Source organism: Bidens hawaiensis, unplaced genomic scaffold, assembly GCF_021521415.1.
Source record: "Bidens hawaiensis isolate Kalapana, Puna unplaced genomic scaffold, B.hawaiensis_p1.1 tig00035160_1, whole genome shotgun sequence".
Taxonomy (NCBI): domain Eukaryota; kingdom Viridiplantae; phylum Streptophyta; class Magnoliopsida; order Asterales; family Asteraceae; genus Bidens; species Bidens hawaiensis.
Genome location: NW_027496131.1, coordinates 115,465 through 131,691, shown reverse-complemented (window position 1 = coordinate 131,691; position 16,227 = coordinate 115,465). Strand labels below are relative to the sequence as shown.

Genomic DNA, 16,227 nt, shown 5'->3' with positions numbered 1-16,227 from the left:
GATTCAAGGGATTGTTCTTAACGCGTGGTGGATCATTTGACGAGCGCGAAACAAAAGTCTTCTCTAGTAAAGATAGAAGCAACGACCTAATTTCCAGTTATCTCTTTAATCATTCGTTTTTGTGGATTACAAATAGAGAGAGTAAAAGTACTGTTAGTTGGAACGAGTGGCTTAAAAACCCCTTGTCGATTCATGTAATTTTCTTTTCTAGCTGTTGCTAGCTTGGCTAACATATAAATTGTTCGAAAAAAAAATTTTCGGTTTCCATTACATGTAACAGTTCATCCATCTAATAGAACAAGATTTCACCTGAAAATCATAAGTTTTAACTGTGGGCAAACTGTAGGGGTATGGTACTAAACCCGGCTTACGACCTTAATTTATTATGTTTGGCTTATTTTATTATATGGACTAATACAATATTATTGGGCTGAGGGGGTTTTGTGGAGGTAACCCTAACTGGGCTAGGCCCATTAGGGTACCATGATGGTGGCCATGAGGCTCCCTATATAAGGAGGTCTCCACCTCCTTATTAAGGGTTGTTGTTGTTCTCAATAAGAGCCATCACCATAACCATTTTTGTGTCTGTAAACAAGAGATCATCGAGATTTCTTAGCAGTCACCTCCACACCCCCAAAAACCATTGCAGATCTCAAGCTACCGGAGAAGAAGATCGAGTCGTGGTTCGTTCATCTCGAAGACCGGGGAACATCCTCATGGATCAGGTCAGATTCATTTCATGTTTCTACATTGGTGCCATCCGTGGGATAGCAACGAGCTACCCTTCGATTTTCGTCTCGGTTCTCTGATCTGTTCATCCAAGAAAAATCCAGATCTGGAAGTTTACAGAAAAATGCTTCAAGATTTGTTCTATTAAAGCTCAAAAAGATCCATAGATCTAAAAGATGCTTCCAGATCCGTGCAAAAATGAAGCTGAAAAGGATTTGTAGATCCAAAAAAGAAACTACCTGATTCGGACGGTCAAGCCTCCGGATCTGTGATGGTTTTAAATTCTCTCCACTCCGAGCTTCAGATCTATCTAGATCTGGTTTACAGATTTAGATCTAGGTTATAGATCTAGCGAACAAGACTCCCGACGCCATGCATGCGCGCCCGCGAGTCATCACTCCACCGCCATGCATGCGCGTCCGCAAAAACCCACCATGCGGGTCGGAAGACAACTCCATGCCTTTGGTTTTGCGCAGAAGACTTCACCGCCATGCATGCGCGCCCACGAGTCACCACTCCGCCGCCATGCAAGGGCACTGCGGAGGATCAAGATTCTGCTACCATGCATACGCGCCACCGGAGATCAAGTCTCCGCTTCCATGCATGCGCAGTGCCGAAGATCAAGACTTCGCCACCATGCATGTGCGCCCATGAGTCACCACTCCGCCGCCATGCAAGGGCACTGCGGAGGATCAAGATTCTGCTACCATGCATACGCGCCACCGGAGATCAAGTCTCCGCTTCCATGCATGCGCAGTGCCGAAGATCAAGACTTTGCCACCATGCATGTGCGCCCATGAGTCACCACTCCGCCGCCATGCATGCGCATTGCCGAGGATCAAGATTCCGCAGCCATGCATGCGTTCAGCCGCGGATCAACACTCCACCGCCCGTGGAAGGTTTTGTCACCATGCATCCGCGCGTCGCGGCTGATGCACCACCATGCATGCGTGCAGCCGCGGATCAACACTCCACCGCCCGTGGAAGGTTTTGTCACCATGCATCCGCGCGTCGCGGCTGATGCACCACCATGCATGCGTGCAGCCGCGAATCAACACTCCACCACCTATAAAAGATTCCAAAGCCATGCATGTGCATTCAACTCTTCGCCATGCATGCGCACTCAACTCTCCGTCATGCATGCGCGCTCAACTTTCAGCCGCTATGCATGCGCGCCCGCGGATCACCACTCCGCCACCATGCATGTGTCACATCGGAGGAACACTCCTCGCCATGCATGCGCCGCCTCGGAGGAAGCCGCATTGGAGGAACACTCCAACGCCTTGCGTGCGCAACCCCGCGGATCAACAACCCGCCATCATGCATGCGCGCCGCCTCGGATGATGTATTCCGCCGCTATGAACAGGCGCCCTGCGAAACAACTCCCGCCATACATGCGCGCTCAACTCCCGCCATGCATGCCGCCCAACCCCAAAAAGACATTCTTAATCGCGGAGAAGGTGACAAGAAGGAAGGCGGCGGAGAGCCTAACAGACCTTTACCTTTTGCATACATGTTTCACACTTCCCTTTATTAATTTTGAGCAATATGACAACATTGTATTGACATCAAACTAAAAATAAAACGAAGTAAAACATACATGCGCGAGCTCCAAGCTCAGACGCGTTGACGAGTTCTAACTCTAAAACGTCAGGGCCTTAGCCCAATAATATGAGCCTTAGCTCAAATTACTCATAGCATCCATCCTACGTATTGCGCAGCTGGACCATAAAAATACCTAAGCACAACTAAGGCAAAACACATGTCAAAGCATAGTTGTTAAGGTCTCAGGTCGGGGCCGCGCATGGGATTATAATGGATATAGGCAGAATAACACATACTGACACGTAAAGGCTAAAAACTCATTCATAATTCCCTATAATAAATGCACGATAACGTCGCGCAAAAGAGGAATAAGGAAATGCCAAGGCACGTGTCAGTATATTCAGAATATCGCAAAATAACTTGAAATATGACAACTGTTAAGGATTAAGTAAAAATAATTTCCGTACAACCTTGTTCAAGTTTCAATGTGTAAGCATACCTTATATTCAACAAGCACACGCATGCGCCACCGCGGTTCGATACACCGCCACCCACGCATGCGCCACCGCGGTTCGATACACCGCCATTACGCACGCGCCACCGCGGTTCGATACACCGCCATCACGCATGCGCCACCGCGGTTCGATACACCGCCACCACGCATGCGCCACCGCGGTTCGATACACCGCCACCACGCATGCGCCACCGCGGTTCGATACACCGCCACCACGCATGCGCCACCGCGGTTCGATACACCGCCACCACGCATGCGCCACCCGCGGTTCGATACATCGCCACCACGCATGTGCCACCGCGGTTCGATACACCGCCACCACGCATGCGCCACCGCGGTTCGATACACCGCCATCACGCATGCACCGCCATCACGCATGCACCACAGCTGTTCGATACACCGCCATCACGCATGCGCCACCGCGGTTCGATACACCGCCATCACGCATGCGCCACCGCGGTTCGATACACCGCCACCACGCATGCGCCACCGCGATTCGATACACCGCCACCACGCATGCGCCACCGCGATTCGATACACCGCCACCACGATTCGATACACTGCCACCACGCATGCGCCACCGCGGTTCGATACACCGCCATCACGCATGCGCCACCGCGATTCAATACATCGCCACCACGCATGCGCCACCACGATTCAGTACATCGCCACCACGCATGCGCCACCGTGGTTCAATACATTTCCACCATACATGCGCACAGTCGCGGATTAACATTCCGTCAACATTCATACGCGCCACGACAAGTGAACCTCGCCACCGCGTAATGTCATTCGCCACCACGCGTACACGCCACCGCGGATAACCATCTGGCCGCCATGGTGCATGCCACCATGCATGAGTTCCACCGCCATGAAGCAGCAGCGCGCCATCACGCATGCGCGCTGGCGCCGAGCACACGAAGGTCTGACACAACGTCTCCATCTCTGATGCATGTCAACACCAACCAACCACATGCATTGACGATTCGTTTTAACCAAAGGGATGGAATTTCGCGCAACGCGCGTACAAGAAAAGAAAAAGAAAAAAACAAGCCCTATTAAAAAAGCAAACTATTAAGTCTAATACCTATCTTACCTCGCTCGCGCGAGACAAGACACACATTAGACTGGGGGGGCTTGAAGGGGTATGCACCCGCCTTAACATCGAGCGGGGCGTGTCAACCCACAAGATATAGACAAGAGGCTTGAAATCAGGATGTCATGAAGACACAAAGCCAAAACCTATGCGCAAGCGCATGAAACATCTGCGCGTGGCGCATATCACATGCACACAACACACACATTTAGTGTGCGAATAAAGAGAAGACCTTGCGCATCCTCGGGATAGGCGCATAAAGGTCGCGCGTAAGCGACACAACAAATGAGAATAGTCTAATCCAAATCAGGATAAGGACAACCATGATTGTGCTCATCAGACAACCTTCCAGAAGGTATCTTTTAAGGAATAAAGAATGTGCTGATGTTGACAGCTGCCAATGAAAGGTGGACAACTCAGCAAAGCCCATGTGCCACCGCGTGATGGCACATGGGTCAGGTGAAATACCTTGGTCAGAGAATAATCAATGAAAAAGCACCAGGTGTCCTAAGTACACGTGGCGCGAAGCAATAGGAGGAGGCCAAAAAGGCCCTAATTGGGTCTGAGCCCAATCATTGGAAACCCTAATACTATAAATACCACACCACCTCCACAGTTGGAGCCAGGCAAGAAAATATTTTCTAAGTCCTTTACTCATTTTCACAACACACCGCCATGCATGCGCCCGCGGACCAACACTCCGCCGCCATGCATGCGCACTCACGGATCACCACTCCGACGCCATACAAGTGCGCTGCGGACGAACTCTCCCGGCCATGCATGCGCCGCATCGGAGGAACACCCCGACGCCATGCGTGCGCAGTGCTGAGGGTCAAGACTCTAACGCCATGCATGCGCACGCAACCCTTCGCTATGCATGCGCGCTCAACTCTCCGCCATGCATGCGCGCTCAACTCCCGCCATGCATGCGCGCTCAACTCCCGCCATGCATGCGCGCTGAACTCCCGCCATGCATGCGCGCTCAACTCCCGCCATGCATGCGCGCTCAACTTTCAGCCGCTATGCATGCGCGCCCGCGGATCACCACTCCGCCGCCATGCATACGCGACCTTGGATCACCACTCCGCCTCCATGCATGCGCGCACCGCAGATCAACACTCCGTTAGACCAACACCGATCACTAAAGAACGCATACATCTTGTGAAGTAAGTGAATTACTCTACAAGTTTTTACAAAACCTCAAACTTTTTGCCTATATTGATTTTTGTTTAACAATCAAAATAAAACAAAACGAAAAGTATGAGTATATAAGATTTGCATGAAATGGCACAAAAAATCGTGCCTATATTAATGCAGAACACACGGCTACGCGCCATGCTTAAAGGTTGGGAATCCTCATAAACCCATACGGCTACGCGCCAAACTTAAAGGTCGGGAGCCTAATAATATCCCACATAGCCACGCGCCAAACATAAAGGCCGGGAGCCTAATAATATCCCAAAAGGCCACGCGCCAACGTAGGTTGGGCACACCTCATAATTTGCCCGAGGATGGGAACCTTGTAATACATCCATTTTTAGTTGATATGTTTTTGCAGGTTCGGCTACGAGTCGCACAAGCACCTATGACATTATTATTATTATCTGACCATTTGTGCCGCCATTATTATTTTGAAAACAAGTTGGGATAGTCATCCTGCTTAGAAGAGGCCCTTGTGGGCAAGTCATTATCATCATATTATAGCTCATAAGCCGCAACTCGCGCATGCTTCATTATTTTATAGCTCGTAAGTCGCCTCGCGCGCAAGCTTCATTATTTTTATAGCTCGTAAGTCGCCTCGCGCGCAAGCTTCATTATTTTTATAGCTCGTAAGCTGTCTCGCGCGCAAGTTGCATTACATTATTATCGAGATGCGCACTCTATCTTTTATCTGGCCCCGCGCCACTATTGTTATGATGTGTGCTATATCTTATTCATGCCAGTGCACCATTATTATCATAAGGATCACAACATGTCACCATCATGGAGAAAACCTCTCAAAACTCAAAGACAATAAAGACAAGGCCGAAGAAAAGGGAAAAAACCGCCTCATATCCTAACATACCTTATGAAGTCCAGCGCTCCACCAAAACACTTGCACGCCTAGGAGCAACACTGGACTTGGGGGGGCTTGTAGGGGTATGGTACTAAACCCGGCTTACGACCTTAATTTATTATGTTTGGCTTATTTTATTATATGGACTAATACAATATTATTGGGCTGAGGGGGTTTTGTGGAGGTAACCCTAACTGGGCTAGGCCCATTAGGGTACCATGATGGTGGCCATGAGGCTCCCTATATAAGGAGGTCTCCACCTCCTTATTAAGGGTTGTTGTTGTTCTCAATAAGAGCCATCACCATAACCATTTTTGTGTCTGTAAACAAGAGATCATCGAGATTTCTTAGCAGTCACCTCCACACCCCCAAAAACCATTGCAGATCTCAAGCTACCGGAGAAGAAGATCGAGTCGTGGTTCGTTCATCTCGAAGACCGGGGAACATCGTCATGGATCAGGTCAGATTCATTTCATGTTTCTACACAAACAAAAAAAAAACACTACCAAATCCTTCAATTCTCAATATTTGAAAATTTCACAAAGTTTGATAAGTACTATCCGGTCGAAAATTAATTGTTTCTTCATTCTTCAAAATCTAGATTTTCAATCTCTACATATTATCAGTTCAAGTGTAATGTATTATGATCGTGTCCTTTGACCCCTGAAATGCTCTTTTCATTCAACTATATTTACTCCTCCCCACACCCGATAAATAAAAAACCTAATTTCACTTTATTTTTTGGATTTTAAAAAGTATTTAACTGGTTTCAGGAGTAACAACACTAGTTTCTGGAATAGATTCACATGACAAAACCTAATTTATACATATTTAATCGCTTTTCAAGTTATTTGGGATCACTTCTATGTTAAATACCTGTTTCAAATACAAAAGCCCTTGATACCAATATAGCCAATCACAAAGCAAAAATGGTAAAATCATAAATGTTAGAAGATCTTGATATTCCACTTGACACAAGTTTTAGAAATCCAAATTCTAAAAACGTAAACAAAATATGAGAATAATAACAAAAACTGATGTCGATCAATGTATGCAAGTAGTCATCATCTTCAGAAATACTCCATATGAACACCTATTCCACTTAAGAATCCATTATCCCTGCCATGAAAACCAGTCACTTTCCCAGGAAATGCTGATGAACAATAGCATTTATATCCAAATCCCCTTTCTTCCCCATAAGGCCCATGAATCCTCAAGTTTGTATGAAAACTAATCGACGTGATTGCTTCCATCCCATTATACCCTTTGACGTCTCCGTAAAACCCAGAGATGCCAGTCAAATGTTCATTCTTGACATCCAAATCAACCTGCCAAGATCATGGTTTTGTTTTCACCGTAAATGAATCAAGAGATCAATGAAACAAAAAAAATAAAGGGAACATGTGTTACTGTAGTTGTACAATTGTACATCATACCAGTTGTATGGTTAATCCATCCGTTGATCCATGGATTTGTGACAAAACAGATTTACCATCCTTATTCAGATACTCAAACTGCAGCGCGTAAATCGCATTCAACTCTCCTAAATGAACACGCACTTGTTTGATGGTTGAAAAAACTCCGTCATCCCACGATTTACCTCCACATACTCCCCATGGGCCTGCGTCCCTCGGCATTGCAGATCTAGACATACTAGAGCATGGCTGTAGTCAAAAACTTAACTAATTAAACAAAAAGAAATACCAACTAGAGACTATGAGAACAAATTAATTAACCTCATGTATTAGTTTGATTTCATAGGCAGGATTTAGACCAGACTCAGGCCTCACATAAACTCCAATGGCATTGAGGTATTTGTTACAACGGCCATGAAATCCGACAATCACCCCGCCCTTTCCATCGTACGAGAAGGCTTTGCCGTGACGAGTACCATACGGGCCATAACGGTTCTGGTTTGTATTAAAACATATGGACATCACTACATCTGATCCCTCATATTGACCAATTGTCCCACTTATTGAAATTAAATATTCATCAGGGTAGTCTATGCAAATCTACGAAATTAGAGACATGTCTTTTTGTAAAATATATATGCCAATGGTATAACATGAAAGAATATTAATTAGTTACCGTGTCAGTTTGATCACTACCCTTGCCGCCACAAGAAGATGTTAAAGTTTCACCTGTTTTGAAGTAGGTCTGGAGAGTAATGCAGTCAACAACTCCTGCATATCTCACGCTAATTTTTATTTTTCCGAAATGGCCTTGTTGAGGCATATACACCCAGTTGTTTCCCTTTGAACCACCCCATGGTCCATGAGTTATGCATCCTTCAAAATCACTTGTAGCTCCCTGTAAATCACACAAACAAATAGTAGCTTAGCTTTATACAGTAGTATATAATAAATTACAAAATAAATACTCATATATATGTTCTGAATAGAAAATAACAAAACTGAAATTCTACCATCTCGATTTGGATGGTCGACTAGCTTTAAACAATATCGACTACCTGCAACAATCAAGAGTTGAAGAACATGTGAATATGATAATGTGTGTAAACTAAACGAACTGTTGATGCAGTTTGAATACATGAGGTAAATTTAAGAAACATTTGGTAAATTTAATCTAAATTACATTTCCACTCTTAAAGTTATAGTTTTTATTTAAAAGTTACCTTAAACTTTTTATAATGCGTATGCATAATACATTGTGTGCTACACCCATTGTATTATTTTTTTATATATATATTATTTATGACATCATCCGGGTCAAACATCGATCTGTCCTTTCTGACCAGTCCAACCTTTGACCCGGTAAGGCGTCCGGGCCGGGTCTGAAAACATAAATAACAAATATGAACAAGGAATTTTGTTTGTTAATTAAACGAGCATAGAAGTTGTATTCGTCAACATTCATTAATGTGTAAGTTTATGTTTGTTCATTTACGTTTTTTATGCATTCATGTTCGTTTATTTGTATTTGGTTTCTAAAGAAATTTATGTTGTTTTTAAAATGTTTAGTTTGGATCCTAATCTATTAACTTTTTATAATTTATATTTTAGTGTTTTATTATCTTATTTTTTTTCTTAGTTTATATTAGAAATCCTGGTTCTTAAAATTATATTCACTTTGAGTGATACTTAGAGTTTAAGCAAGCCTATTTTTACATGTCAAATAATGAATATAATAATATATGTTGGTTTGTGGTTCATATGTGTCCGTTTATGTTCATTTACAAAATTAGTAAACAAGCATTTATTCTTATTTATTAGTTTATGAATAGCAAACCTATAATTCTCATAAATTTATATTCATCTAATTTATTCTAATTAAAAATTAAAAATCTATAATATATATAAACGAAGATCCAAAAATCCTATGTGTCGCGATGTGGTCGCTCCCCTTCTTTTTGAAGCCATCAGATTTGCTTGATTTTAAAATGGTGGCTTCTTATTGATTTAACTCGGTTTTGACCCGTTTAAGGTTTAAATTTCGCGGGTCATTATCTTACCAAACCCATATACACTTAAATGGGTCAGAACACCTCTTTAATCCTTTCCCTCTCAACCACCCTATTATCGCTACTGCGGACTCACATATATCTTCTTCACCATCATCTCCCTCGAATCCCAAACCATTATATTGCATCGCCTCTTTCCAAATACAAGGTATGTTCGTCTGTTAATTTGTTGATTTATTGGTATTTTGATTATTAGTACATAAACCCTAATTGATATTTAGACAGATTGGGCGATTTTTTAATTGTTGAACTCTCTAATTTCTACTCTTTTTCAACAGTCAAACAGTCAGTTATACAGTTTTTAATCAGTTTTGTGAAGTTAATTGTTTATATGTTGGTTAATTTACCAGATTGGAGACGTGGGTGTGATTTTCTGTTCTTCCCGGTGTTATATTCAAGTTGTGATTAGTTGCCCTGGCAACATTTACATGTTAGTATTAGTCAAACACTCATATTGCATCCTAAATTCCTAATAATCAATAATGTTGGCATTTGGAAAATCTGATGAAGAGACAGAAGAGTTGAAGCAAGCCATGGCTGATTTACGCTCAATCGATGTTGATATTTTGACTCTTGGACTATACTGGCGAGAACCCAATTCCAGGTTTGTTTTAACTTTGTTTTTCATTGTTCTAATTTTTGTGAATCTGGCCTTGAAATTTTGAATTGAACATGGAATTAATCAGTTAAACCTATAGATTTTTGGTAATTTTTAGAGTTATATGCTTAGGCTTTGAATGTTTACTAGGACCAGATGGCCATGTTGTAATTGCCACAAACTTCGACTGATTTAGCATGCCATAACTATGTGGTCTAGAGATCAAAATTTGTCTTATTCTTTGAGGATAATGTTTCCAAAGCAAACTACTTTTTCACTTCTTTCAAAAGAGTTAATTGACTTTAGAACTCAAATTAACTATCATTCGTGATAACATAGAAGAATTGAAGCTTGATTAGTTAGTTCCGTTACTTATTCATATTTACTGTTTGCTTAATTTATCGAATTAGATGCCAAATTGGAGTGTTTACGTACTGAAATAACCTTTGGTTAGAATGTGCAGGTCATGTTAATATTAACGGGTTGTCTAACTTGGTCCTTCCGAGTCCTTTATGAGAGGCCCGGGACCATCCTATTCTTTCTTAAGGTTGGTTTTGTTTCTCAAACTCGAAATATATGAAACATACTTATTTAATAATGCTACTAACGATATGTTTACATTATTGATTCGTGTAGGTGTGGTCAAATTATGAGACGAGAAGACCACCACAAGTTGTCGGCTGCTACAGACTTTCTACCCGTGTATGCAATGTGAAGATATATTCTTTCTTAAGGTTGGTTTTGTTTATGAAACTCGAAATATATATTGTCAACTGTTTTTAATGCTACTAATGATATGTTTACATTATCGATTTCCGGCTGCTCAGACTTTCTACCCGTGTATGCAATGTGCTGATATTATCGATTCGTGTAGGTGTGGTCAAATTATGAGACGAGAAGACCACCACAAGTTGTCGGCTGCTCAGACTTTCTACCCGTGTATGCAATGTGAAGATATATTCTTTCTTAAGGTTGGTTTTGTTTATGAAACTCGAAATATATATTGTCAACTGTTTTTAATGCTACTAATGATATAGGTGTGGTCAAATTATGAGACGAGAAGATCACCACAAGTTGCCGGCTGCTCAGACTTTCTACCCGTGTATGCAATGTGCTAATATATTCTTTCTTAAGGTTAGTTTTGTGTCTGAAACTCGAAATATATGAAACATACTTAATTAAAGAACACACTTTGATTTGTTATTTAGTAATTAAATTTTTTAAATAATAGTTTTTTGCTGAAGAAAAATAAAAAAAAATTATTCCAGCAAAATAATAACAAAAAAAATTATTACAGCAAAATAAGAATAATAACAACTATAAATTTTTGTTTATTATTTTATGGGTTATTTGATGTTGAATAAGTTAATTCAAATCTCTATTTAATCTAAGTTGTATCCTTACCTATTATAAGTATAATACAACTAATAAGAAAATTATTATTTATAATAATAGTTTTTTACTGAAGGATATTTAAAAAAAATAAAATTATCTCAGCAAAATAGTAATTAAATTTTATAAATAATAGTTTTTTGTTGAAGTAAAATTAAAAAAAAAATATAGCAGCAAAATAATAACCAAAAAAATATTCCAGCAAAATAATAAGAATAATAATAACTATAATTTTTGTTTATTATTTTATGGGTTATTTGATGTTAAATTATTTAATTCAAATCTCTTTTTAATCTAAGTTGTATCCTTATCTATTATAAGTATAATACAACTAATAAGAAAATTATTATGTATAATAATAGTTTTTTACTGAAGGAAATTTAATAAAAATAAAACTATCTCAGCAAAATAATAATAATAACAACTATAGTTCAAATCCCTATTTAATCTAGGTTGTATCTTTACCTATTATAAGTATAATACAATTCATAAAATAATCATTATATATACATCTATCATTTATTATTTTTTAGTAGTCTTCTTCAACATCACATCATACGTACAAGTTGAAAGCTACATATATATACGGTATGAAGATATAACATTCTAAAATAGAAAATTGAATTGTACTGCACATAATTGAGGTTCTGTTGCTGTTGATGTTGACCTAATTGTGCTTAATTTGTTGATTCCAATCGTGAAGTTAGAAATTGTAGGTAGATAGTTATTTTGTTAATTAAGCTGTTGTAATTATGTAATTTTGTTATTATTATTGTTATTGGAATTGAATTATGTTTGTAATTTTAACCTATTTGTGCTTAATTATGTTGATGTCAATCGTGTGAGTTAGTAGTTAGGTATGAATGAGAACTTATACTTGATTATACAGATTAGTTCTTAATATTTTATACAAGTTTATATATATGTATATAAGCATATTAGTTCTTAAATATATTTTTTTAAATACTGTTTTGAACCGAACCAAAATGTCAAACTGGCTTAAAAAACACATATAACTAACCCGCGTAACACGCGGGCTAAAAGCTAGTAACATAATATTTACAATATTTACTTAAAATCATGTGTTCACCCCCCCCCCCCCCCATATATATATATATAAATAGAATGGTTCAAGAGAAAAATGATATGATCGGGTATCGGTCTTTAAACGATCGGTCTATCGGTGCTTTGTGCGTTTGACCGAAACCCACAAAAACCCTTCAATAACTTGAATTAATTATATATGAATCAAGAAGGATCCTTGGAGATGATTGAATTGCAGATATCAATCCATTATCACGGTCTACAACAGGTACAATTACATTCATGCAAGATTATAATATATATATATATATATTAACTTGAAGTCTATGTTGAATATTCTCCCAGATTCTTCTTTTATAACTGATTATAACAATATGATTTCACAATTTGGGTGCTTAATTGATCAATATAGGCTTAATTTATTGTTTGATTCACTACACACTCCAATTGTTTGATGAAATGTCTCAAAGAACATCGGTTATTCTGATTTAGTCGGTTTTCGATGGACCCGACCCGAAACCGATTGGGAATGATATTAAAGACCGAATTTATAAGTTAGTAAATAGGAACGGTCTTGGTTTGGGTTTTTTCGGGTCGGTTCTTTGGGTTTTTTCGGGTCGGACCTAAATGTTCACACCTCTAATTACTGCGAGAAATGTGAGAAATAAATATGAGCCACTAGTTTATTTTAGGTTTTAAAAACTTAAAAATAAATTAAGAAAATATAAATGCATTATCTCTCTTCAATTAATATAACTAATAAACCATAATAATTATCTATTCAATTAATATAAATAATCAAATTACTATAATTGAAAAATATTGAGAATTCATTTATTTTTATATTTTATAACTTATTTTCTGTGTCTTGAATTTTTATCCTACGCAAGTACAATTTATTCATACGTTAAAATTTCTTTCTATCTAAAACCAATTTCTTCCAACTCAATATATTAATATCTATCATCACGTAGTTACATTGTGATAAGTAATACAAAAACTATTTTACACGTGTTTAATTAAATATCAACAAAAAAAGATACAACATATACCAAAACATATAGCCTACACTTGTTCTAAGAATAAGAAAACATATAACCTACACACAAAATTCATCATCAATAAAATACACAAGATATAACCTACACACGAAAAACATATAATCTACACACTGAAATTTTATCCTACACAAATACAATTTATTCATACATTAAAATTTTTTTCTATTTAAAACCAATTTCTTCCAACTCAGCTTATTAATATCCATCAACACGTAGTTACATTGTGATGAATAATACAAAAAAATATCTGACACATGTTTGCATCAAATGTGAAATATACAACCTACACAAAAACATATAACCCACACTTGTTCTAAGAATAAGAAAACATATAACTTACACACGAAAAACAAATAATCTACACACATGTAGGATATGTGTATCTTTGTGTAGTTTATATAATTATTGATGTCGAATTAAATATGTAAGTTATATGTTTTTTTGTATTTGCTCTAAACAAGTGTAGGTTGTATATTTATTATTTATATTTAATGGACACATTTGTTTGACATTTTTTATTATTATTTATGACAATAGTTTTTCTAAATATATTAACTAAAAAAATATTATGTTTTGATATTTATTGTTAGAAATTACACGTTGATATATGCTAATAAATTGAGTGAAAATAATTTTTTAATATAAAGTACTAGTATTATAGGAATAAATTGTATTTTTGTTGGATAAAATAAAGATGATGTAAATAAATTATAAAATTAAATTAGTGTTTTTATCTTCTTAATTATTATAGTTAACTTACGTAGATATATTAATTAGATATAAATTTATTATGGTTATATGAGTTCTATTAAATGAAGAGAGAGAGAGAGAGAGAGAGAGAGAGAGAGAGTGCATTTATTATTGCATTTACACATTTTTCATTAAACTAGTGGCTCATATTCATTTCTCGCACTAATATGATTTTTCTCATGAACCATTTCTTGTGTGTGTGTATATATAAATGAAAACATAAAAATTCTACGTGTCGCGATGTGGTCGCTCCCCCTTTTTTGGAGTCACCAGATTTGCTTGATTTTTAAATAGAGGCTTCTCATGCATTTGACCCGAATTCACGGGTATGGCCGTATGGGTCTTACCAAACCCAAATAGTCCTTAAACGAGTTATAACATCTCAATGAATTAAAAATTAACCTAACCAAATATTTGACACAAAAATCCTATAAAATAGAGATACTAAAAATTAATATCTAATTTAATATATATATATATATATATATATATATACGCCCTGCTTGAGGTGCGCGCATATTATGTATATATGTGTAAACCCTCGGGTGGGCAAAAGTGAAATTGCACTAATTTTGACGTTATTTTACTAATCTCGTGAAAATAACGTTAAAAGTGGCGGAAGGTTAATCAGGCATTATGTGGTGGCGTTGATAGCCGAAAGACGAGGGTACATGCACCAATCAGCCGGTATCCCGATGATTGAGTGCTATGTGCTTTATGTCCAAGGCTTGATGCAAAACTACTATCGAGCCGGGGGTCTCACAGGAAGCAGCCTCTCTATCCCTATGGGGTAGAGGTAAGGCTGTCTACATCTTACCCTCCTCAGACCCTAACATAGCTTTGCTATTGGTGGGATATACTGAGTACGATGATGATGATGATGAATATATATATATATATATATATATATATATATATATATATATATATAACGTGGTTTACATATAAACTTTAAAATTTGTTTGATTTCCATAGTCAGTTAAGATTACGTTAATGCATCAAATAAAATAAGATTATTAATCAATTTCAAATAAAACTTGTAACATGTTATAACAATTATTATTATTATTATTTAGGTTAAGGGTGTGCGTGGTGCGGTTCAGTGAGGTTTTACTCTATCATCAAACCATAAATATATTATTAATTTTTATACAATAAAAAAATTAAAAAATCAAAAAATAAATAAATATTAGAAACAAATAATATAAAACAACCCCCGTAAGATTTGCTTGATTTTAAATAGAGACTTCTTATGCATTTGACCCGAATTCATGGGTATGGGTCTCATCAAACCCAGATATATCTTTAACGGGTTATAACATCTCATTAATTAAAAACTAATCTTACCAAATATTTAATAAAAAAAATATATAACCTACAAAAGAAAAACATATAACCTACACACGTGTAAGATATGTGTATCTTTGTGTAGTTTATATAATTGTTTATGTTAAATTACATATGTAAATTGTATGTTTTTTTGTATGTTGTACGTTTTTATTGCTCAAAACAGTGTAGGTTATATAATTTTGTGTATGTTGTATATTTATTGTTTATATTTAATGGACACATTTGTATGATATATATTTTTTTATTGTTTATCACAATAACTTTTCTAGGTATATCAGTTGAAAAAATATTATGTTATGATATTTAGTTTTAAAAATTACGTGTTTATATATGCTAATAAATTTAGTGAAAATAAATTGTTTTTTTTTTTAATATCAATAAATATTATTATATGAATAAATTATATTTTACTTCAATATAGCCCTTATTGGATATTCATAATGATGAAGTAGATCATTAGTAACAATCTTCTGATACCTCTATAATTGATTCAGAGGCCGTATCTTTTGACGATGTCTAGCCTCCGGCCGGTGAAAGTGTACAACGCCTGCCCGTCATCATTCGTCATCGGCGAATCCAAACAAGAGGTTAAGGTTATGTTTTTTTTA

General features: G+C 37.7%; 2 protein-coding genes across 2 annotated transcripts; one reads left to right on the top strand and one right to left on the bottom strand.

Moving 5' to 3' along the window:
* Window positions 1-6,897: 6,897 nt before the first annotated feature.
* LOC143587149 (agglutinin-like) lies at window positions 6,898-9,424 on the bottom strand. Its single transcript, XM_077068523.1, has 5 exons — window positions 9,416-9,424; window positions 8,032-8,253; window positions 7,677-7,955; window positions 7,377-7,604; window positions 6,898-7,268 (listed from the first exon to the last, which is right to left on the bottom strand). The coding sequence occupies exons 1-5, from the start codon at window positions 9,422-9,424 to the stop codon at window positions 7,011-7,013; spliced, it is 996 nt and encodes a 331-aa protein (XP_076924638.1). The 3' UTR covers window positions 6,898-7,010.
* A 10-nt stretch (window positions 9,425-9,434) lies between these two features.
* LOC143587154 (uncharacterized) lies at window positions 9,435-11,238 on the top strand. Its single transcript, XM_077068525.1, has 4 exons — window positions 9,435-9,572; window positions 10,659-10,756; window positions 10,897-10,993; window positions 11,060-11,238. Exons 1-4 carry the CDS (start codon window positions 9,435-9,437, stop codon window positions 11,138-11,140), a joined length of 414 nt encoding a protein of 137 aa, XP_076924640.1. The 3' UTR covers window positions 11,141-11,238.
* Window positions 11,239-16,227: the final 4,989 nt, after the last annotated feature.